Genomic DNA, 23,880 nt, shown 5'->3' with positions numbered 1-23,880 from the left:
TTTGGTTTTCTATCCGTTCTACTAGGTGCGTTACGGTAACTCGCCCTGGTTTTAATGACTCCAGTGGCTAATCATGTGCTTGTCTGCATTCTGTGTATTTTCTGTGAAAATGAAATGCCAGTGAAATGCCAGAACTGTGAAATGCCAGTTCTGACCTTGGGCCCAATTTTTATGAGGCTGTTTGTTTTCTTATTTTCGAGTTTACATGGAAACAGACTTGCTGCATTTCCTATCTGTGTGCACCTCCTTCTGGGTCCTCTGTTCCACTTCATTAATCTACCTGCCTATTCCCAGGCCAGGGCCACACAGTTTTATTACTATAACTGTTTTATTACCGTAAGGATGCCTTTCATTCATGTAAGACAAGTCTTCCTTTATTATTCTTTTCAAAATACTCCCAGTAATTTTCAAATTTTTATTGCCAGATGAACTTTAGAACAATTTTGTCAACTTCTCCCCAAATTCTGTTGAGTTGTTTACCTGAAATGATACTGAATTACATAAAATAATTTAGGGAAAATGACCCTTTATACTACTGTCTTCCAACCCAAGAAAAGATGGGTCTTTCCCTTTGGTAAGACCTTCCCTTGTGTCCGACGGCTTGGATTGTTTTTATTTTTTCAAATATTTGTATTTAGACTGTTTTCACATTCTGCATGACCAGAGTCAGGGATAAAATCAGAAGTGAAAACAGGACACTTCTTGGCAGAAGTCTGGTTCAGTCCCAAAGTGGACAGGCTGGAGGCAGACAAGACAATGCTGGTTTTTACATCTGTCCTATCTTAGCTATTTGTAAGACCTTCAGCTTTAAATCTCAGGATTAGAAAAGCAAACAGCTGCAGGCAGAGTTAGGCTCCATCTCCCTCTACAGCCCATAACTCTCCACGGTGAATGAAGCGCCCTCAGTTCAGGCCCCACTCGAGGGAGAGCCAACCTGGCCTGAGGCTTCCGGAGGAGACCACGTGGCCACGCAGGCCAGCAGAGGCCCATATCCCAGACACGCCTGCAACACATGAAAAAGGCCACTTTCTTAGTCTTTAGCCTAAGCACAATCCCACGCGAACACTTGTCTTTTTCTTTTGAAAGGAGTGATGTAGGCTGATGTACAAAAGAATTCTTGAGAATAAGGATGCCATTCTCGAGCCTGCCTGCCAAGTATCTGAACTCACTCCCTCTCTGTGATGAACTGATCATAGCGATCAATGCCATTCCCAGATCTGACGCCCCTGGTATAACCCTCACCTCATTTTCGAGAGACCTATTTCTATCATCGTATCCCCTATGGTTTTGAGGAAGAAAACAGCTCCTGTATGTCTGACTTCTTGTCTCTTAATAAATTTCCTGTCACATCGGTGTTCTCAGCTTCCGTGAAGGAGCTGGGTCCCAGTGCATGGCACCTCCTGGAGCTCCCTGGGCCTACAGAATTCAAGTCACCTTAGAGTCTCAACTTCCTTCTAAGAGGAAGGGCAGGCCTCCACCCGGGGTCCCACTGCTGTTTGCCAGCTCGGACCCCCTGTGTCTCTCCAGCGCCTTTGAAGTCTTCTCCATTGTGGGGGAGGAGGGGTAATCTACTGTACTGACAGATAAGCTCAAAATCTCACACCCTTGTATGATACAACTTCATCTCTCATTTACCAAGTCACCAAGAAGCCGGTTCTTCCCACAGAGGTGTTCAGAGACCAGCTAAGGGAGGCCCCGTTGCCCCCACGAGTGACGCCCCCACGAGTGACGCCCCACCAGTGACGCCCCCCACCAGTGACGCCCCCACGAGTGACGCCCCCACCAGTGACGCCCCACCAGTGACGCCCCCACCAGTGACGCCCCAACAGTGACGCCCCCACCAGTGACGCCCACACGAGTGACGCCCCCACCAGTGACGCCCCACCAGTGACGCCCCCCACCAGTGACGCCCCCCACGAGTGACGCCCCACCAGTGACGCCCCCCACCAGTGACGCCCCCCCACCAGTGACGCCCCACCAGTGACGCCCCCACCAGTGACGCCCCCGAGTGACGCCCCACCAGTGACGCCCCCAACAGTGACGCCCCCCACCAGTGACGCCCCCCACGAGTGACGCCCCACCAGTGACGCCCCCAACAGTGACGCCCCCACGAGTGACGCCCCCACGAGTGACGCCCCACCAGTGACGCCCCCACGAGTGACGCCCCCACCAGTGACGCCCCCCCAGCAGTGACGCCCCCCACCAGTGACGCCCCCACGAGTGACGCCCCCACGAGTGACGCCCCACCAGTGACGCCCCCCACCAGTGACGCCCCCACCAGTGACGCCCCCCCACCAGTGACGCCCCCCACCAGTGACGCCCCCACCAGTGACGCCCCCCACGAGTGACGCCCCCACGAGTGACGCCCCACCAGTGACGCCCCCCACCAGTGACGCCCCACCAGTGACGCCCCCCACCAGTGACGCCCCCACCAGTGACGCCCCCACGAGTGACGCCCCCACCAGTGACGCCCCCCCACCAGTGACGCCCCCCCACCAGTGACGCCCCCACAAGTGACACCCCCACCAGTGACGCCCGCACCAGTGACGCCCCCACCAGTGACGCCCCCACCAGTGACGCCCCCACGAGCGACGCCCCCACCAGTGACGCCCCCACGAGTGACGCCCACACCAGTGACGCCCCCACCAGTGACGCCCCCACCAGTGACGCCTCCATCAGTGACGCCCCCACCAGTGACGCCTCCATCAGTGACGCCCCCCACGAGTGACGCCCCCACCAGTGACGCCTCCATCAGTGACGCCCCCACGAGTGATGCCCCCACGAGTGACGCCCCCACCAGTGACGCCCCACCAGTGACGCCCCCCACCAGTGACGCCCACACCAGTGACGCCCCCACGAGTGACGCCCCCACGAGTGACGCCTCCATCAGTGACGCCCCCACGAGTGATGCCCCCACGAGTGACGCCCCCACCAGTGACGCCCCACCAGTGACGCCCCCACGAGTGACGCCCCCACGAGTGACACCCACACGAGTGACGCCCCCACCAGTGACGCCCCACCAGTGACGCCCCACCAGTGACGCCCCCCACGAGTGACGCCCCCACCAGTGACGCCCCCACGAGTGACGCCCCCACGAGTGACACCCACACGAGTGATGCCCCCACCAGTGACGCCCCACCAGTGACGCCCCACCAGTGACGCCCCCACGAGTGACACCCCCACGAGTGACGCCCCCACCAGTGACGCCCCCCATCAGTGACGCCCCCACGAGTGATGCCCCCACGAGTGACGCCCCCACGAGTGACGCCCCCACGAGTGACGCCCCCCACCAGTGACGCCCCCCACCAGTGACGCCCCCACCAGTGACGCCTCCATCAGTGACGCCCCCCACGAGTGACGCCCCCACCAGTGACGCCCCCACCAGTGACGCCCCCACCAGTGACGCCTCCATCAGTGACGCCCCCCACGAGTGACGCCCCCACCAGTGACGCCCCCACCAGTGACGCCCCACCAGTGACGCCCCCCACCAGTGACGCCCCCACCAGTGACGCCTCCATCAGTGACGCCCCCCACGAGTGACGCCCCCACCAGTGACGCCCCCACCAGTGACGCCCCCACCAGTGACGCCCCCACCAGTGACGCCTCCATCAGTGACGCCCCCCACGAGTGACGCCCCCACCAGTGACGCCCCCACCAGTGACGCCCCCACCAGTGACGCCCCCCACGAGTGACGCCCCCACCAGTGACGCCCCCACCAGTGACGCCCCCACCAGTGACGCCTCCATCAGTGACGCCCCCCACGAGTGACGCCCCCACCAGTGACGCCCCCCATCAGTGACGCCCCCACGAGTGATGCCCCCACGAGTGACGCCCCCCACCAGTGACGCCCCCACGAGTGACGCCCCCACGAGTGACGCCCCCACGAGTGACGCCCCCACCAGTGACGCCTCCATCAGTGACGCCCCCCACGAGTGACGCCCCCACCAGTGACGCCCCACCAGTGACGCCCCCACCAGTGACGCCTCCATCAGTGACGCCCCCCACGAGTGACGCCCCCACCAGTGACGCCCCCACCAGTGACGCCCCCACCAGTGACGCCCCCCACCAGTGACGCCCCCACGAGTGACGCCCCCACGAGTGACGCCCCCACCAGTGACGCCCCCACGAGTGATGCCCCCACGAGTGACGCCCCCACCAGTGACGCCCCACACCAGTGACGCCCACACCAGTGACGCCCCCACGAGTGACGCCCCCACCAGTGACGCCCCCACCAGTGACGCCCACACCAGTGACGCCCCCACGAGTGACGCCCCCACGAGTGACGCCTCCACGAGTGACGCCCCCACGAGTGACGCCCCCACGAGTGACGCCCCCACCAGTCACGCCCCCACCAGTCACGCCCCCCACCAGTGACGCCCCCACCAGTGACGCCCCCACGAGTGACGCCCCCATGAGTGACGCCCCCCACGAGTGACGCCCCCACGAGTGACGCCCCCACCAGTCACGCCCCCCACCACGCTCCCAGGTATGCTGTCCCCCCCCACCCCCTGCCAAAGATGGGCAGAGAGAAAGCAGAGAGAGTCCGCGGGTTCCTCCAGCCCGCTCGGGCAGCCGCGTCCAAGCAGCGCAGGCAGGCAGCTGGAGCAACAGAAACGGGTTTTCTCTCAGTCTGGAGGCCGGAAGCCCGAGGTCCGGGTGCGGGCGGGGCTGGTCTCCTCTCCTTCCTTTCCCAGGCTGCTCTCCCTGGCGTGTAGACGGCCATCTTCTCCCTGGTCCTCTTAGGGCCTTCCCTCCGTGCGTATCCTAATTTCCCTTCTTACAAGGACTCAGTCCTGTTAGTTTAGGGCCCACCCACACGACCTCACTTAACCTTAATCACTTTTCTGCAGACTGTCTACAAACGCAGTCACATTCTGAGGTCCTGGGTGTTAGGGCTTCAACATACGAATTTGGGGGATCACCCTTCAGCCCATGACACGTTTTGAGTCACTTTAGACCAAGTTGTGATCTTGGCTAAAATCACTATCCAAAGCTGATAACACAGCCCCCCTAAGCCAAGGTGGCCAGGAAGCACCCCCACCTGTAGCCGATCCAGCAGGGGTCGTGGGGCAGTGAGCCTGCTCTGCCAGGCAGGGCTCCTTGCCCTGGGGACTCTCTCTCTAACTGACCCAAACCATCACGCTCAGACAGTCGGGAGCAGGGACTTAGAGGCTCCAGAGGCTCCTGTAAGTCCGCTCGCTGCCTCAGTTCTGTACTTGGTGTCGTGATGAAGGGCAGACACAGTTCCCGGTGTTCTGTATCGTGTGCGGAATGCAGAGTCGACTTAGAATTCCAGCAAGAGCCCGAGCTAAGAACCGCTGTCCTCACCGTCACCATCTGCAAGAGTAAACAGTGCAGCTGACACAGACCTAGGGGAGTGGAGATGCTGAGAAGGACCACCAGGACCCACAGAGGGGCCGGGGTAAGAGTGTCCCCCATACCTGCCACAACCCCAGCCTTTACATCCAACCCACAGAAGTGTCACCCCCCAGAGCTCTGACTCTCCAGATGTCTGTGAAGCTCTAGCTGGAGCCGGGATCCGCCCCATGAGCCGCAGCTTAAATGCCAGCTGATGGGGCTCAAATACGCCTAAGCGTCTCTGTGAGCTGACGGCTAATTCTTAGAGAACAAGCCCCAGCGAATTCATGAAAGCACATTTCTGCAACGGAGACCAGCTTCCTAACTGTTGGTTCACCCTGAATGCAGGTCATTAGATATTCCTGCCTGGGCCCTGATCGTCACTGTCACTCCTGAACCATGGCACGGAGGAGGGGCGTCTATGGGAGCAAGGGGTGGCCTCCCACGAGAGCCCCTGATGGACCCGAGGGACTGCTTTACCTCCCGGCCTCAGGGTCTCATGCGGCAGCTTCCGCAGGGCACAGGGCCGGACAGTGAGCGTCTCAGAGGCTTCCGGTCAGAAGAGGGAGGTGTAGGAAAGGAACGGAGGCACTCCCCCGGCACGCCCGGCTCAGGAGTGTCCACACTCTCTCCTCCCTGCGGACGGACAGCGGAAGGGTGGCGTTTGTTCCACGCACGGGACTCACCAGCCTCACACACAGGGGTCCTGGGACTCACACTCACCGTCCCTCCCCCGGGCGTCACTCCCGGCTCAGGGACCGCGCTGCCGTTCCATGTTTTAGCGGCTGCGCAGTCCACGCATCGCATTTACAGACGCTTCCTTCTGCGGACGGCGTCTGCCTCGTCCGCACCTTTGCCAGCCTCGGGGCGCAGCGCTCCGGAGTTGTCTTCGGGAAATTCGTTGCTGACAGTCGTGCAGCGCACCCCGGGGCCCCCTCACTGTGACAGGAGGGCGGGGCTTCCACGCGGGTCCTGACGCGCCCTCCCGCGGGGCTCGGCGCTCCGCCCCGGGTGGTCCGGTGCTGTTGGGCCCCCGGACCAGCCTCCCCGCGGTGGCCCCGCCCACCTCCCCACCCTTTCCCCCACTCGCCCTCAAGTTTGCCGGCTCTAAGCTTCCCAGTGAAAACCATTTTCACTCCTCTGATCCCAATATTTCCATTACGGTACTGTAACAGAGTTACTGGGCTCCAGAGAGCATCTGGAGCAGCGATTCTGAGGGTGCCTGGGACACCCTGGGGAGGCTGGCGACCCTCACGAACCCCGCGCGTGAGGAGGGGTGGGGTTTCAGCGGAGCCGAGGAGGGGCGGGGGCAGTCAGGGGCTCCTGATGGTGACCGATGCACACGGCTACAGGACCGGAGCCCCTGACTTAGGTGAAAGGGAAGAGCCCACCCAGGAGGACCACACTGTCTGCTGTGCGATCCACTTACGCAGCACTGAGGAAACGGCAGGATTCTAGAGATGCAGACCAACGGTGGTTTCTGGGGAGCAGCGCGGGGAGGGGAGTTGACTCCAAAGAGAGTAGGATGAGTAGATGGAACAGTTCGGAACTCGCCGGTGGTCACAGGAGTCTGCACAGCGGATAAGATGGCTTAGAATCACACACACACACACACACACACACACACACACAAACACGCGAGTGCAGGTGAAAGCCAGGGACACCTGCTAAGGTCTGAAGTCCAGTGACCAGTGCGAGGTTGATGTCCTGGCTGTGACACCACTACAGGGATGGGTGGGCGGGAGGACGGGATCAGGGCTCTGTAACAGTCTTGCCATTTCTTGTGGGTCTATAATTACCTCAAAGTAAAAGGCTAAATATTTTTCTGAAAAAATTCCAGGAGCTAATTAAGAGTTGACTCATTGGAAAAGACCCTGATGCTGGGAGGGACTGGGGGCAAGAGAAGGGGACGACAGAGGATGAGATGGCTGGATGGCATCACCGACCCAATGGACATGAGTTTGAGTAAACTCCAGGATTTGGTGATGGACAGGGAGGCCTGGCATTCTGCACTTCACGGGGTCGCAAAGAGTCGGACACCACTGAGTGACTGAACTGAACAGAACTGAATTGCTAGATAATCAAAAATCTGCAAAGTATACCCGGATCCCCTGAGTCAACGACTATCTTGTGAAAGAGCGATATCTCCTCAAGGACCCCAGGCCCCTCGCGGGGGCCCCGTCAACCCCCACTGAAGCTGAAGTTGTAGGCCCACAATGCTCCCTGAGCTGGCCAAGCCCTCCCACTGGAGAGGGAGCTTTCTACCGCCTGGGCCTCATACTGACAGGAGTCGTGGAGACAGACCTGGGGATCCAGGACAGAGGAGGGGCAAGACTGGAGATGTGTGCACGGGCCCTGGGCCTAGTAAGTGTGTGTGCACATGTGTGTGTGCATGTATGTGTTGTGTGTGCGTGTATGCTGAGTGAGTATGTGCATATGGGTGCACACATGTGTGCTAAGTACATGTGCATATATGTACCCACATGCATATGTGTGCTGAGTGAGTGTATGTGTGTGGGTGCTGAGAGTCTGTATGTGTGTTATGTATGTGTGTATGTGTGTGGACAGATATGTATTATTTGTGTATATATGCACACACATGTGCTGAGTATCTGCATGTGTGCACACACATGTGTACTAAGTATGTATATGTGTGGACACATGTGCTGAGTGTGTGTGAGTACGTATGTTCCTCTATGCACATGTGTGCTGAGTATATGCATGTAGGTGTACACATGCTAAGTATGTATGTATATGTGTGGACACCTGTGTGCAAGTGTTTGCATGTGTGCATGCATGTATACTAAGCATGTGTATATATGTGGGGACATGAGTGCTGAGCAAGTGTGAACATGTGTGCATGTGTGTGCTGAGTGCATGTGTGTGCACACATGTGTACCAAGTGTGGTGTGTATATGTGTGGGCACGTGTGTTAAGTGTGTGTGCATATGTGTGCACACATACGGGGATTACGGGGGAAAGTTGGCTGAGAAGGGAGTTACCAGCTACTTGTCTCCTCAGAATTGACTCCGAGTAGATGGTTGTGTTATTTGTACTAGTCTACGGTTCCCAGTCCAGTCCCCTGGGGCCACCTAAGCTTAGCTCCAAAGCCATGGGACATTCGCTCTCCCCACTGGTCCCAAGGGGGTCTGGGACAAGGGAATAGAGCCCTCGTCCTTTGAGAACCCGCAGCCCTGGTGTTCGATCCCCGGGTACTTGCTGTCCCGTGTCCTGAAGACATGCAAAGGATGAAGTGCTGCCTTAGCATTAGCGACTTAGAAGGCAGAGCAATTTTCTTTTGTCTAATTATGCAAAGACGCATCAATCAAAGTAAATACAAAGAACTCAGGTAAAACTGTGAGGCACTTCAATGGGATGGAGACTTGAAATATGGGTTTGGCTGAATTGTGGGAAAAATGCCAAATAACATCTGACTTGATGCATAATCTCTGACATAGATGAAGAGCTGGTTTAGAGAAGTTTCGTAACAAATGGCTCTTAAATTAGGATTTCAATCCTTTTATACAGACTTGGCAAATGTAAATCCAGGGTAGGCTGACCTCTGCATGCTAATACTTTATCCTAATTTTAGCCTGGGGTGTCTGCCTTCAAACGCACCAGGTGTTTAGGTGTGTAGGTGTTGAGGAAGGTGGCGGGGGTGTGTGTGTATTAGTTACAATCAGCACCTCAGAGTAAGAAAAGGAACACGCCCAACCCTCATGACAGAGGACTCCAATAGACAACTACAGAAGCAAAATACCAAGTTAAACAGACAAAATTCAGAGATTTTCCAAGTAGATTTCCCCCCTCAAATGTTCTTTTCTTTCTCTGCCTCTTCTACCCTCTTCTTCCTTGGAGCTCAATGAAAACTTTGGCTTTCCAAGTTTAATTTTGCTTTCAGTTTGTATGGAACCTAACATCTGCTTTCAAAGGCCGGTTGCGGCCACCGTGACTTGGGTTTGCCCAATTCCCATCTGGAGGGAAATAAGATAAAGGAGTGGTCACACGGGGCCCTGCTCTCCGCCTCAGCGGGGGTCACTTCACCCCATGGAGGCACAGGCGTGATCTTTCGGGGAAATGTTTGAAATCAAACACATCTGCTTGAATTTATCGTGAACACAGAGGTTCCAAGCCCGAAATAAAATGGAAAAACGATTTTGTGTGGTTTCCAAAGCCAGTAAAATGGCCAGAATCACTTACATCTCTGATCCCCGGGACGACCACGAGGATCCTCCGCCTTCCTGTGAGCTGTTTTCAGATCAGCTGTCTTTAATCTTCCTCCTCGCCTTCCCTTCAGGGAACTTACAGAGTCTCAGGTCTCTGATCCAACCTAAGGCGATTATAAGTGCATACTTTCCAATTTTTTTTAAAATTACATTTTAGACCCTTAGGCCCAAAGAGAAAACACCTGGAAAACAGACGAGTCTTAGAAATTCATTGAGCAGCTTTAAAAATCATTCAAATGAGCTTCATTCTTGAGCTGAGGTTTTTATTAGCTATACGTTCCTGCAGTCCAGACAGCAGGTACATGGGGGCTTTCATATCAAATCATGAGAGAAACTTTGACCTACAGCTCCTTTTCCCTCTCTACTTTTAGGAAAGACCTCACAAATCATAATAAATTAGCTAATCGTGATTTTGTGAGAGAAATTAGCAATAAAAAAGAAATAGCTTTCCACAGAGTTTTTCTAGAAGTCATACATGATAAGCCCAATCTCCTGTTTCACTTGCTCAGACCCAGAGTCACTGAGATATCACAGAGTCTTCGACCACGAAACAGAAGTCTGGTGCTGGTCGCAGACTGACCTTCTTTCTGGTTTAATGTGTGGGTGCTGGATGGCTGCCATGTCCCAGGACAGGGGCTGGATGCTCAGGGTGGAGACTGCGTTGGTCCCACTAGTGCGGCTGGTCTCTCGCTGCTCCTTTTTTCCCAAAGTTTTCTGTCCTCCCAGTTCAAGTTCTAACTGAATCTGTTCAGTAACTCCAGCTTCAATTCCAAAATCCTAGCTGAAAATGTCTTATTGATACAGTCCAGCTGTGAATTGAATATAAACAGATGCGTCTCCTATGATGCCAAGCCTTGGCTCCACAGGCAATGTAGCAGACCAGTCGGGGTAGTTGAGTTCAGTTCAGTTGCTCAGTCATGTCCGACTCTTTGTGATCCCATGAACCGCAGCACGCCAGCCCTCCCTGTCCATCACCAGCTTCCAGAGTCCACCCAAACTCGTGTCCACTGAGTCAGTGATGCCATCCAACCATCTCATCCTCTGTCGTCCCCTTCTCCTCCTGCCCTCAATCTTTCCCAGCACCAGGGTCTTGTCTGAGGAGTCAGTTCTTTGCATCAGGTGGCCAAAGTACTGGAGTTTCAGCTTCAGCATCAGTCCTTCCAATGAACACCCACGACTGATCTCCTTTAGGATGGACTGGTTGGATCTCCTTGCAGTCCAAGGGACTCTCAAGAATCTTCTCCAACACCACAGTTCAAAAGCATCAATTCTTCGGCGCTCAGCTTTCTTTATAGTCCAGCTTTCACATCCATACTGGAAAAACCATAGCTTTGACTAGATGAGCCTTTGTCGGCAAATATCTCTGCTTTTTAAAATGCTGTCTAGGTTGGTCATAGCTTTTCTTCCAAGGAGCAAGTGTTTTTTAATTTCGTGGCTGCAGTCACTATCTGCAATGATTTTGGAGCCCTTTATTTGGAAGAAAATAAAATCTGTCACTGTTTCCATTGTTTCCCCATCCATTTGCCATGAAGTGATGGGACTGGATGCCATGAACTTAGTTTTCTGAATGTTGAGCTTTTAAGCCAATTTTTTCACTCTCCTCTTTCACTTTCCTCAAGAGGTTCTTTAGTTCCTCTTCACTTTCTGCCGTAAAGATGGTGTCATCTGCATATCTGACGTTATTGATATTTCTCCCGGCAATCTTGATTCCAGTTTGTGCTTCACATCCAGCCCAGCATTTCACATGATGTCCTCTGCATATAAGTTAAATAAGCAGGGTGACAGTATATAGCCTTGACATACTCCTTTTCCAATTTGGAACCAGTCCATTGTTCCACATCTGGTTCTAACTGTTGCTTCTTGACCTGCCTGTAGTATCTCAGGAGGCAGGTAAGGTGGTCTGAGATGGGTAAAGAATCTGCCTGCAGTGTAGGAGATGCAGGACACTTGTGTTCAATCCCTGGGTCGGGAAGATCCCTTGGAGGAGGGCATGGCTACCCACTGCAGTATTCTTGCCTGGAAAATCCCATGGAGAGAGGAGCCTGGTGGGGTACAGTCCATGGGATGCAAAGGGTCGGACATGACTGAGCACACACATACACTTATATGTGTAACAGATTCACTTTGCTGCGCATCTGAAACTCACACAACATGGTACGTTAACTATATGCCAATAAAAATAAAAAAACAACAAATAACAGCAATTCTCCCAGAGTTTCTGTGGGGATTAAGTGAGATGATGCAGATAAGAGATCATCACAGCCTGGGCACAGAATACACCTCGATAAGCTATTCTATTCCTACCACCCTCAGGTTATTCTGAGTCCATCGTTTGGCAGCTGCCTGAGCAGGTTTTCTCAAGGAAGCACTGGGTGCGGCTGTTGGGTCCCCGGGTACACCGGGTCAGACCCTGGGCACCCACCAGCCCATCGAGTCAATACCCTGTCCAGCGCAGGGTCCCGCCTGCACACCCGTGTCCTCATGCATTCTCTAGACTCTCCTCCAACAAATCTTCTTGGAAGTTTCCAGAAAACAGCCTCGCCAACACCCTTCTCTCGCCTGTCCACTGGGGTGGATCTGAGGCCTCCTCACTGTCCATGCACTTGTGACCCAGGAGCTGATGCCGTCGCCCTGCAGTGGGGACCCTCGGGAAGGGCACTGCCCTGCTGAGGAGGACAGTTCACCACATGCCCGCTGGGCCGCTATGCCCCCCACCAGGTGCTCATGGCACTCGTGGGCCCCCCGGGCGGGCTCCCTGCTCTGGAGACACCCTGGTGTCTGTACTGCATGGACAGATGCATGCAGTGACTGTGTCCCTGCTGTGGAATCTGGTGTCCAGAGAGACTCCTTCCATCACCAACTCGATGCTGACCAGCTGGTAAGTTAGTCAAACTCCTTGAGCTCCAGCACCTTCTGCAAAAGGATACCAACCCCCTTAGAGATGTGGTGAAGAGTCACCGAGCCGATGTATCTAGTCTTAGAAATTTCTGATTTCTGGAAATGGCAAAGCAGTTTACACCAGACTGATCTGCCCACCAGCATCGGTTACGAGCTTCAGACAAGATAGGATGGGCTATTCTGAGGCACCAGAGCGCAGAGGCAGATGCGGAGAAGGCTCGGCTCTTGAAAAGAAGAGACGCCCCCGACGGAGTGAGGAGCCGCGTTTACCCAGTCTGTCCCCTCGGGCCCTTCACAGGCCCGGGGACTGGAGGCCGAGCAAGAGCGGAGGCACTGAGGGTGTCCCTGCAGACGGCAGAGCTCGGGGCGGGCAGTGACAGGACCCGGAGGAGGAGGGAGCACCAGGCAGAGCAGGGTCACGGGGCGGACTGGTCTCCTGCCAGCGTGCTCCACTTTCTTTCTTTCTTTTTTTTTTATTATTTTTTTTTTATTAGTTGGAGGCTAATTACTTCACAACATTTCAGTGGGTTTTCTCATACATTGATATGGTGTGCTCCACTTTCATTCTTCACATCGACATTTTACACAGGAACATGAGCCAGCCAAGAATTTCTACACCACGTCATCCACAGTGCCCAACGTAAAACGGTAACTACTTTACATGAAAAGAACCAGGAAAATGTGACCTACTCAACAAGGCAGGTTCACTCATGACCCCAAATCACAAAATAACAGATACATTCAAACAATTTGCAGGAAAAGATACACAGATGAAGAGAAGTTTAGGAGAGAAATAGAAATTCTAAATGAATAAATATATCTCCTAGAACTGAATGTTCAATATCTGGAATTTTAAAGAAACCTCCACAACGTGGAACATTTCAGTATCAATGACCTTGAAGACAGATAATCTCAACAGAAATTGTCCAAAATGAAGAACTGGAGAAAATAATTTAAAAAAAAAAAAAAAAAAACAGTGAAAGCAATGAATAGAGGCACAGTTATATGTAAGAGTTTCAAGCAATCCAATCTGTATGTGATCTATCTGGAGACTCTGTTTAGAGTCCTAGCAGCAAAGAAAAGAGAAAACAGGACAGAAAAAAAATTGGAAAAATGTTCAAAATTAGTCCTAATTTGATTAAATACATGAGTCTCCAGATACTTAAGACGATCAAGTCCCAAGAGGGTTAAATATAAATAAAACCACCCCTTAGCACCCATCCTCAAGTTGTTAAAAACTAATAAGGAAGAGAAAACTCATAACCAGAGAAGGAAAGAAGATCCTCATAGCCTGCCTTCTCATCAAGAACACTGGAGGCCAAAATAACGTGGAATGACGTCAGTGAAGCGCTGAGAGCAAAGTGTAAATTCTGAAAGTCTCAGCCCCACGAAAACACTTTCAAAAATGAAGGCAAAATAAAGATTCCATCCCATGGGCACGAGGCCGCGCTGCACACGCATTCTAGAAAAATCCACCGGTGGTCGCGCGGCCACGAGGAGGGGCCCCTGCAGGCGGGTCGGAAAGAAGGGCAGACGTCCAGAGAACATAGAACCTGCCGCCAGAGGGGCGGGGCCTGCAGCCGCCCCGCGGGGCAGAAGCAGGGGTTTCGCAGAAGCGCGGCTTTGCTTTAACCTTATTTTTACTCTACGATGACGTACTGAAAGCACTGGCTTGTGTTTGATTCCACTTGAAAGAATAAAGAAAGTGACATTTCTTTCCTCTCTGTGTTTGCGTTGTTAGATTCACATTTTTTATTGGAATATAATTGCCTTACAGTTTGCCGTGTTGGAGTCCGCTGTGCGGCAGTGTGAATCAGCCGTCAGCATACACGCGTCCCCTCGGTCGTGAGCCTCCCCCCACCCCACCCTCCAGGTCTCACAGAGCCCCGAGCTGAGCTCCCCGAGAGACACAGCGGCTTCCGCGAGCCATCGCTGGCACACGCGGGAGTGTCTGTCCGCACGCGAAGCCACCCGGTCAGTTTCTCTGCCCCGTCCCTCCCCTGCTGCGTCCAAACTCCACTCCGACATCTTTGCCTCTATGCCTGCCCTCAAATAGGCGCTTCAGCGCTGCTTCTCTAGACTCCGTATATACTAGGAAGTGAAGTCGCTCAGTCGTGTCCAACTCTTTGCGACCCCATGGACTGTAGCCCGCCAGGCTCCTACATCCATGGGATTCTCCAGGCAGGAATACTGGAGTGGGTTGCTATTTCCTTCTCCATCCGTATATTAACCCTATATATATATATATATATGGTTATATATTAATATATGTTAATATATGATGTTTGTTTTTCTCTTTGACTTCACTCAGTATGACAGGCGGCTCTGGTACAATGGAATATCACTCAGCCATAAAAAGGAACAAAATTGAGTCAGTTGAAGTGATGTGGGTGAACCTAGACTCACTCTTGTTACGAAAATAAAGCTGATCTGGCCCCTCTTCATCCAGGACTCCCCCCTCCCTGGTCCCGTCCGAGGCTGTCTCACCCGTCCTCCCCAGGAGGGGCAGGGCCGGCAGACAAGCAGGGCGGAGGACATTGCCTTTTCCCTCATTTCACTGTGTCAGTCCCTTTTTGAAGCTGAAAGCTTAGTGACCTGCTTTCCCAGTCATCACTGGGTCTGGCTGATAAGTCTCTCCTGTGTGTTCAGTCCCCAGGGCTGCTCTAACAAGACCAACAGAAGGTGCCTTACGTGGCAGAAACGTCCTTTCTCAAAGCACTGCCGGCTGTGGGCAGGGCCAATTTCTGCGGAAGCCTCTCCTCGGCTGGCAGATGCCGCCTTCTCCCTACATGTCTGTCCTGGTCTCTTCTTCTCCCAGGACACCAGCCTCATCTCGTTGGATTAGGGTCCACCCTAAAGACCTCCTTTTAGCTTCATCACCTCTGTGAAAACCTCTGCCAAACAGAACTATATGTGAGGCCCTGAGTGTTAGGACAGCATCCTGTGGAAGGTGGGCGTGGGGGCAGCCCCACCCAGAGCACCGAGAGCAGGGCAGCTCTGCTGGACCCAGAGAGTCTGTCCGTCCACGTGAGACACAGCCCAAGCCACCGGCTCACGCCAGCTCCGTCTTTCAAGTTCAAGGCTCCCGATCTTACTCCCCAGGCTTCTGCACAATGGAGGGGCCTCTTCAAAACTCCCATCGTAAAGAATAGCTCTTTCTAGTTTTCCTGGTGAAACGCCTGTGGTTCAGAGGCTGATCTTATCGAAAGGCTGCATCAGCACAAACCTCCAGGATTTGCCTGGGGGCCTCTGGAGGAAGCCACGCAGTGTCGAGAAGAAACTGGACTGCAGCTCCTCTTTTGGTACCAGGCGGATACCCAACACCCTTTATAGTCTTGTTTTGCAGCTTAAATTGTATACTCCCCAAGTCCCCAGCTGAATAAATGCATTGAATTAGGGGTGGGGGTGTGCGACTTTGAATAAGGCTGCCTCTGGTCTGTGAAATTCTATATGGCTTTGTCGGGGACCTAAACAGTTGTTCTTGCCCCAAAGATGGTTTGATTCTCATGTTAAACTTTTAGTTTGATAGAGAGCCAAAGAGCGCAGACTCGGGAATCTGAAATGCCCCATTTCCCAGGCAGACCCCCGGTGAAGTCAGTGACCCGTGGGAGGTAGACAGGGCCGGACTGCAGTGTCTGGCGTCTCCCTGGGGAGCAGGCGCCGCTTTCACATATGCTGTGATGTGGAAATAGGAGAGAACCTAGAAACCACTGATGCTTTCGTGTGGGCATCACAGGGGACTCCTGCCCAGGTGTCCTCAGACCTGGGACGCCTCATGGGTCAGGGAGAAAGGGCCCAGCTCAAGCAGGCACTTCCGTCAGAGGCCGAGCCGCCGGCAGCTGTACCCAGACAGGACTCTTGAGCCGTGTGATCAGAGCACAGAGCCTGCAGGGGACCCTCCAGGAAACAGGAAGGACGTCCTCCCTGTGACCACAGGCCTGAGACTTCTCGGAGTCCCAACGGATGCATTTCCTTGAATTAAGATGGTACCTTGGGGAAGAGACAGAAACCCTGCTCCGGCCAAGGGCCAAGACGGAGCGAGCACCTCTTGTTTGCTGGAGAGTCGTCTGTGTGCCCACCAGCCGGCTTCAGCCCGCCGGGGACAGAGGGAGCGGGGAGCGGGGTTTAGGGCAGGGGGTGCATCTCAGGCCCTCCCCATCACCAGCCCTCCCGGGGGCCCACTGCCCCCAGTTCCTCCCTCCCTGGGGGCCACAGGCAGCCTCAGGCCCCCTCCTCTGCCGGTTACAGGATGTGTGCTCCCAGGCACGTCCTCCGCCCGTCTGCAGCGGACTCCCCGCCCCCCCCACGGCCACGCAGACAACATGCAGGGCTCAACACGCAGGGCCGAATGAGCCGGCCTGGTGCTCCCACTGATGTCCTCTCGCCCTGGGCTGGTGGGGCCGGCCCTGCAGGGGGTCCCCCAAATGAAGCCAAGGGCCTCCAGGCCAGGGTGGTGTCCGCTGCTGTGTGGACAGAACCTGTGGGATGCCTTGCTTTATCTCACTGCAGAGGTTTCACCTAAAGGACAGATTTCTAAGTGAAAATCCCAGACCCATGCAAGCCTGACGTTTGCTATTTGAAGGCAAAGAAACCACAGTGAGGGCTAAATTGACCTCTTTTCGTGGGACACATACACACATGCCCCAGGACCTTTTGGAAGGAGCTGCAGGTGGGCCCATGGTCCCCACGTGAAGTCCTGGATTTGAAGCCTATTTTAGGAGAAGGAAATCTGAGGCTTGGAATTTCAGACTCACGGACTCTTGCAGCAAGAAAGGACCTGAAGTCAAGGGACCAGTGAGCAACCCCAGAGTCCCAGGTCCCCAGCCCGGGGCTCCAGCAGCCCTGTCACTTCCTGTCAGAGCCCATGGAAAGCTGGCAGCTGCTTCTCCAGCTGCAGGGCTCCTGCCGGCATCACGGGGCCCACCCGAGGTCCCCTAGGCGCTCAATGATGGTTCTAAGGAGGATGAACTCGTTAGCACCCAGCACGGGGAGTCATCACCTCTCTTCTGTCTCAGAGGCCACACCCACACCCTTGGCATCTCCCTTGCCCACCCCGCAGCCTGAAGGGCACCAGGTCACCCCGATGATTTGCTCAGGGCCTTGGTCTGGCCCCTGCGCTGGGTCTGGCACCCAGACGTCTGACAGCGGTGGGGACGGGTCGCTCTCTTGTGCACAAGGGGCTCCCAGGGGACCAGATGGCAGAACCCACCTGGAACCCCGGCCCTGTCTCTCGCTCACGTACAAAGGCAAGGTGCGTTCTGCCGCCAGCTCCCTCGGGAGGCGCCGAGCAGAGGGGAGACCAGGGCCTGCCTCCCAGGACCCCACGTGAGGGAGAAGCCTCAGGGCCCAGGAGGCCGGGCCGCCCTGTCCCCCACTCCTCCCTGGGTACCTTTGGCTGGGCGGAGGGCCGAGCCTGCCCGGCTTTCCAGCCCTGACCCCAGGAGCTCCGGGTGCGCTGGGGCCCCTCGTTCCGTCCCCTGACGTATGCGGGGCCATAGAGGGGCGGGAACAGGCAAGTCTCTGGCCCCCTGCCCCTCCAGGGCCTGAGCTAGAGGCGGGTCCCCAGCTCACAGGCAAATGGGTGCCTGGCACTCGAAGCCTGGGTGCAGGCGCCTGAGGAGGCAGCTCCTGGGGCTGCTGGATGTGGGACATCCTCCCCAGAGTGGGAACACGGGCCAGGTTCCCGGGCGCCGTTGCCCTGCTCCCCCCACCTCCACGGCACCTCCCTCCCCCTCACCCCCCAATGGCACCCCTCCACCCCTCTCCCCTGCTGTGCTCAGGAGCCCACCCCCAGGAGGAGCTGCTTGTGTTGTTCCCCACCAACGCCGTTCCCAGCAGAATTGCATGACCTCCCCCTGACAGGGAGCGAGCTGGCCGCCTGGCCTCGGCTCTGCCCCGAGGCCCAGCCTCAGTCCTGTGCGCCTGCCACATGGCTGGGCCCCCTCGGAGCGTGGAGACCTTGTGGTGATTGGGATTGGGGCGCCGGACCCACACTCCTCCAAGTCCAGGATCCGCCCGCAGGGGTCTCCTGTCCCCGCGCAAACCCTGGGGGTTGGTCAGGCCAGGGCAGGCACACTGTGGTTCACCCCGGAGCAGACGCCCGCACAGCCGCCTTCACACTCCCCCAAGCCCGCGGTTCCCTGGACTTGGCCACACAAACACGCTCCTCACTTTGCAGCATCCACAGCACTGGGCGTGGGGCGGCCCGCGCGGCCCTCCTGACCCATCTCCTGGGCAGCCATGTGTCTTGCTCCTTCGAGGTGGGAATCTGTGCCCCCTGCCCCAAGGGCATTCATGGCCCACTCCGTCCGGGGACACGGCCTCAGCAGAAAGCGGAGACAGCCCGGCCCCTGTGAACCCACCCATGGCTCCCAGCTCTCCTCCCCCGGGAGTGGCCGGTGACCGGGGAGCTGGCACACACGTGTCCCCCCAGCCCAGCTCAGGCTGCCAGGGGAGGGCCCTGGAGAGACAGCCAGGAGGAAGGCCAGAAAGGAAGGGCGGGAGCTCCTGCCTTCTCTACCACAGCAGGTGGGGCAGCCCCAGGCCCCTTAGGCGGGGCAGGGTGGCGCGGGGCCTCCTGCAGCAGCTGCCGTCTGCTCTTTGCCTGTGGCTCCTTGGCGCAGTGGGCCTGTGGCGACCCTCCTGACAAAGGCGGCCCCCATGCAGGGGGCTACCATTTTTCCCAGAGAAACATCACTGGCTTTTGGCTGGAGTCCGAAGTTGCCCAGAGGAGATGGCAACCCACTCCAGTATTCTTGCCTGAAAAAATCCCATGGACAGAGGAGCCTGGTGGGCTACTGTCCTTGGGGCTGCAAAGAGTCAGACACAACTGACCTCAGAAGTCAGACAGAAAAGAACAGGCAAGTGCTCTGGGGAGGAGAGGGGCTTACTCCAACTCAACCTGCATGAAGAGCCTTCTAGTTCCTCAGCTGCTTGGATGGACACTCGGCTTCCACTGGCCTGAGGCTGGCCTGAGTGAGGCAGGCAGACTGGACAGCCTGGGGTAGGAGTCCCAGAGGGTACTGGGGTGCAACAGAGAGGACTTCTAACAATTTCTGTGTGATTTTCACCAATATACTGGGGAGCAGAGCCTTGCAAAGACAAAACTATTAGAAGCTAAACAATAACATATAACTAAATAATAACTCCACCATAGTTCAGCCCCAGGTAAATAGCAGGAAGGGAACGCAGCCCCACCCATCAACAAAAAGCTGGATTAAAGATTTACTGAGCATGTCTCCGCCCATCAGAACAAGACCAGTTTCCCCCTCAGTCAATCTCTCCCATCAGGAAGCTTCCATAAGCCTCTTATCCTTCACCATCAGAGGGAAGACTAAAAACCATAATCACAGAAAACTAACCAATCTGATCACAGGGACCACAGCCTTGTCTAACTCAGTGAAACTATGAGGCATGCCGTGAGGGGCCACCCAAGACGGGCGGGTCATGGTGGAGAGGTCTGACAAAACGTGGTCCACTGGAGAAGGGAATGGCAAACCACTTCAATATTCTTGCCTTGAGAACCCCATGAACAGTATGAAAAGGCAAAAAGATAGGACACTGAAAGATGAATTCCCCAGGTCGGTAGGTGCCCAATATGCTACTGGAAATCAGTGGAGAAATAACTACAGAAAGAATGAAGGGATGGAGCCAAAGCAAAAACAACACCCAGTTGTGGATGTGACTGGTGATAGAAGCAAAGTCTGATGCTGTAAAGAGCAAGATTGCATAGAAACCTGGAATGCTAGGTCCATGAATCGAGGCACATTGGAAGTGGTCAAACAGGAGATGGCAAGAGTGAATGTTGACATTTTAGGAATCAGCGAACTAAAACGGACTGAAATGGGTGAATTTAACTCAGATGACCATTATATCTGCTACTGTGGGCAAGAATCTCTTAGAAGAAATGGAGTAGCCCTTATAGTCAACAAAAGAGTCTGAAATTCAGTACTTTGATGCAATTTCAAAAACGACAGAATGATCTCTGTTCTTTTCCAAGGCAAACCATTCAATATCACATTAATCCAAGTCTATGCCCTGACCGGTAATGCTGAAGAAGCTAAATTTGAATGGTTCTATGAAGACCTACAAGACCTTCTAGAACTAACACCCAAAAAAGATGTCTTTTTCATTATAGGGGACTGAAATGCAAAATTAGGAAGTCAAGAAACACCTGGAGTAACTGGCAAATTTGGCCTTGGAGTACAAAATGAAGCAAGGCAACGGCTAACAGAGTTTTGCCAAGAGAACTCACTGGTCAGAGCAAACATCGTCTTCCAACAACATAAGAGAAGACTCTACACATGGACATCACCAGATGGTCAATACCAAAATCAGATTGATTATATTCTTTGCAGCCAAAGATGGAGAAGCTCTACACAGTCAGCAAGAACAAGACCAGGAGCTGACTGTGGCTCAGATCATGAACTCCTTATTGCCAAATTCAGACTTAAATTGAAGAAAGTAGGGAAAACCACTAGACCATTCAGGTACAACCTAAATCAAACCCCTTACAATTATACAGTGGAAGTAATGAATAGATTCAAGGGATTAGATCTGATAGAGTGCCTGATAAACTATGGACAGAGGTTCATGACATTGTACAGGAGACAGGGAGCAAGACCATCCCCAAGAAAAAGAAATGCAAAAAAGCAAAATGGCTGTCTGAGGAGGGCTTACAAATAGCTGTGAAAAGAAAAGAAGTGAAAAGCAAAGGAGAAAAGGAAAGATACACCCATTTGAATGCAGAGTTCCAAAGAATAGCAAGGAGAGATAAGAAAGCCTTCCTCAGTGATCGGTGCAAAGAAATAGAGGAAAACAATAGAATGGGAAAGACTAGAGATCTCTTCAAGAAAATTAGAGATATCAATGGAACATTTCATGCAAAGATGGGCTCAATAAAGGACAGAAATGGTATGGTTAGATAGAAGATATTAAGAAGAGGTGGCAAGAACACACAGAAGAACTATACAAAAGAGATCTTCACGACCCAGATAATCATGATGGTATGAAGACCTAGTGCAACCAAAAATTAATTAATTAACAACAATAAAAGCATGCTTATGCTGGGACTCTACCTACACTTACCTGAATGAGCAAAACAGACTTTCAAGTAAAGTGAAAATACTATTGCCAGCATGGATATGTTGTATAGTTCTATATTTAATTTTCATTTGATTATAAAATTTCATTTACAGTTTTTTATCTTAGGAACCCAAGGGCTGTTTAACATAGACATTTATGGTGAACTAAAGTTACTATGAGACCATTTAAGCACTTGGCATTAAGTGAGCATGAATTTGTAGTTCCATAAACGTTCTCTTGAACTGCTTAGGACACAGCACTGCAAAGCAAGCTGAGAAATCCAAGGCTTGTCGCGTCATTTTTTCCTGATCAAGAAAGAATGCTTTTCTCTTTGCCAACTAAAGTTAACAAGCCGGACCATTACATTAAAAGTTCTGACTGATCAGTCTGGGTCTTTTGCCAGTCACTCTGAATGGGCTTCCCTGATGGCTCAGTTGGTAAAGAATCCACCTGCAATGTGGGAGACCTGGGTTTGATCCCTGGATTGGGAAGATCCCCTGGAGAAGGGAAAGGCTACCCACTCCAGTATTCTGGCCTGGAGAATTCCATGGACAGTACAGTCCATGGGGTTGCAAAGAGTCGGACACCACTGAGCGACTTGCACTTTCACTGAACGCAGCGGTGAGAAGGATAAATACGGCCCCTGCCCTCACCGAGGGAAGAAGCCACGTTCCATTATTTAAGCAGCACAGGCCCTGGAAGTTGCTGGGGTGCAGGGCATCCTGAGCTGAGGCCTGGGGGCACACGGGTCGGGAGGGGTCTCCTTGTAGAAGGGCACTCAGGCCGAGCGTCAACGTTGGCCAGGAGGCGAGGGGTGGGCAGAGGGGAAGGGGACCGACCCGGGGGTTCCCAGGCCCCAGTCAGGGCCAGTGCTCCGTGGGGACACCAGCACTTCCATCGGGGACACGGGGAAGGAAAGACACGGCTGGGCCGGCCTGGGGATGGGAGGGGGCAGGGGGCGGGGTTCTGAAGGTGAGGCCTCCGTCGTCAGGGAAACCAGAACAGTGGGGTTTTACTTCCCGCGTCTTCCAGGGATGAGAGGGGCTGACAGGGGTGTGACAGTTAAGCTCAGTTTCAGGAACGAGAGGACCAGTGTTAGTCCCTCACCCATGTCAGAGTATTATGGATGCCAGCCCTCTGTCAGCAGGTTAATGGAAGGAGTCAGACGTAAGTGGTGAAATCTGCTGAAGTGCAGCTCCCGCATAACCCAGTCTGACTCTGGGGAACAATTTTGAACATGGATTCTAAGATGCACAAAACACTCTGTGAAAACCCAAAGAAAAGCACTTGTCGGCTATAGGCCTCAGATTGCAGCCAAGTCCCAAACCTGCGTTTGGGAGCATCAGCCTTCTGAGACGCTCTGAGCTTGCCCTGCAAGACCAGAGAGCAAGATTAAACCTGGAACAAGCATGTGTTTCTTGGAACATGTTAAAATAAGAAAATCATGTGTATTCTTTTTTATTAATCTGTAATGCTTCAACCTAATTCAAAGCAAATGTATGAAAACCAGAGCCTGTGTGTAAGGGAAAGGTCATCTCAAGGAGTCTTAGAGATGATCCTGTATTTAAGCCAGTGGCCGGGGCGAGGATTCTCGAGACCCTTGTAGGACTGGTGAGTGTGGAGCAGGCGGCCACCAGCCCTCACCTTCCGAGGGCAGCGCCGTTTCATGCTGTGGTCACCAGGTGATCATCAGTATCACTCTTTCGGTCTGAAATGCATCCGAGTTTGGACAGCAAAATACGTCTTGATTTAGAGCTGGGAATCGATCTTGGGGATCTTCAAGCAACGGTTGCTTGGGGGCGGCTACAGAGAGAGCCGGGGGCCAGGCGGGCACGTGCTGGCCGGCTGCCCTCTGTCCCCCTGAGCAGTCCCCGTCACAGGGGCCAGCCCAGGCCGAGGGTCTGTGGGCGGCGCTGAGGGTTCACAGCCCCAGAGGAGCCCCCATGCCCCGTACCAAGTGGGAAGCAGTAGAAAGTCTGGCACTCGTGTGGATGCGGCTCCCGGGTCCTGTGTCCCCTCAGGCCAGCACACAGGCTCTGAGCCGTGGGCTCCCAGATTGTGGCCCTTCTGAGCCGCGGCCTGGCCCAGCCTGCATGCATGGAATGGAGCAGAGAGGGCCAGGCCTGCCGGTGCAGGCTCCTGAGAGAGGGAGGCAGGGGAGACCCAAGTCCCCGAGATTCAGGAAGGGGCGTGGGGTCCGGAGACCGCTCCTCACGCTGAGCACCGTACTCTCCCGGGAGGAGGCTTAGGGAGCAGTGGACCCATCCACTTTCGGACGCTGACCCGGGCTCCTGCCCACGGCCTCCCCTGTCTC

At 54.3% G+C, this 23,880-nt stretch overlaps 1 protein-coding gene across 1 annotated transcript; it reads left to right on the top strand.

Annotated features, from left to right (window-relative positions):
- The first annotated feature begins 1,390 nt into the window (after positions 1 to 1,390).
- LOC133059336 (uncharacterized) lies at positions 1,391 to 4,435 on the top strand. The gene is made up of 9 exons (XM_061146309.1): positions 1,391 to 1,563; positions 2,144 to 2,265; positions 2,315 to 2,389; positions 2,500 to 3,022; positions 3,143 to 3,276; positions 3,371 to 3,460; positions 3,659 to 3,748; positions 3,843 to 4,037; positions 4,176 to 4,435. The coding sequence occupies exons 1-9, from the start codon at positions 1,391 to 1,393 to the stop codon at positions 4,433 to 4,435; spliced, it is 1,662 nt and encodes a 553-aa protein (XP_061002292.1).
- Positions 4,436 to 23,880: the final 19,445 nt, after the last annotated feature.

The sequence above is a fragment of the Dama dama genome, chromosome 7, assembly GCF_033118175.1.
Source record: "Dama dama isolate Ldn47 chromosome 7, ASM3311817v1, whole genome shotgun sequence".
Taxonomy (NCBI): domain Eukaryota; kingdom Metazoa; phylum Chordata; class Mammalia; order Artiodactyla; family Cervidae; genus Dama; species Dama dama.
This window is presented reverse-complemented; position numbering and strand designations above follow the sequence as displayed.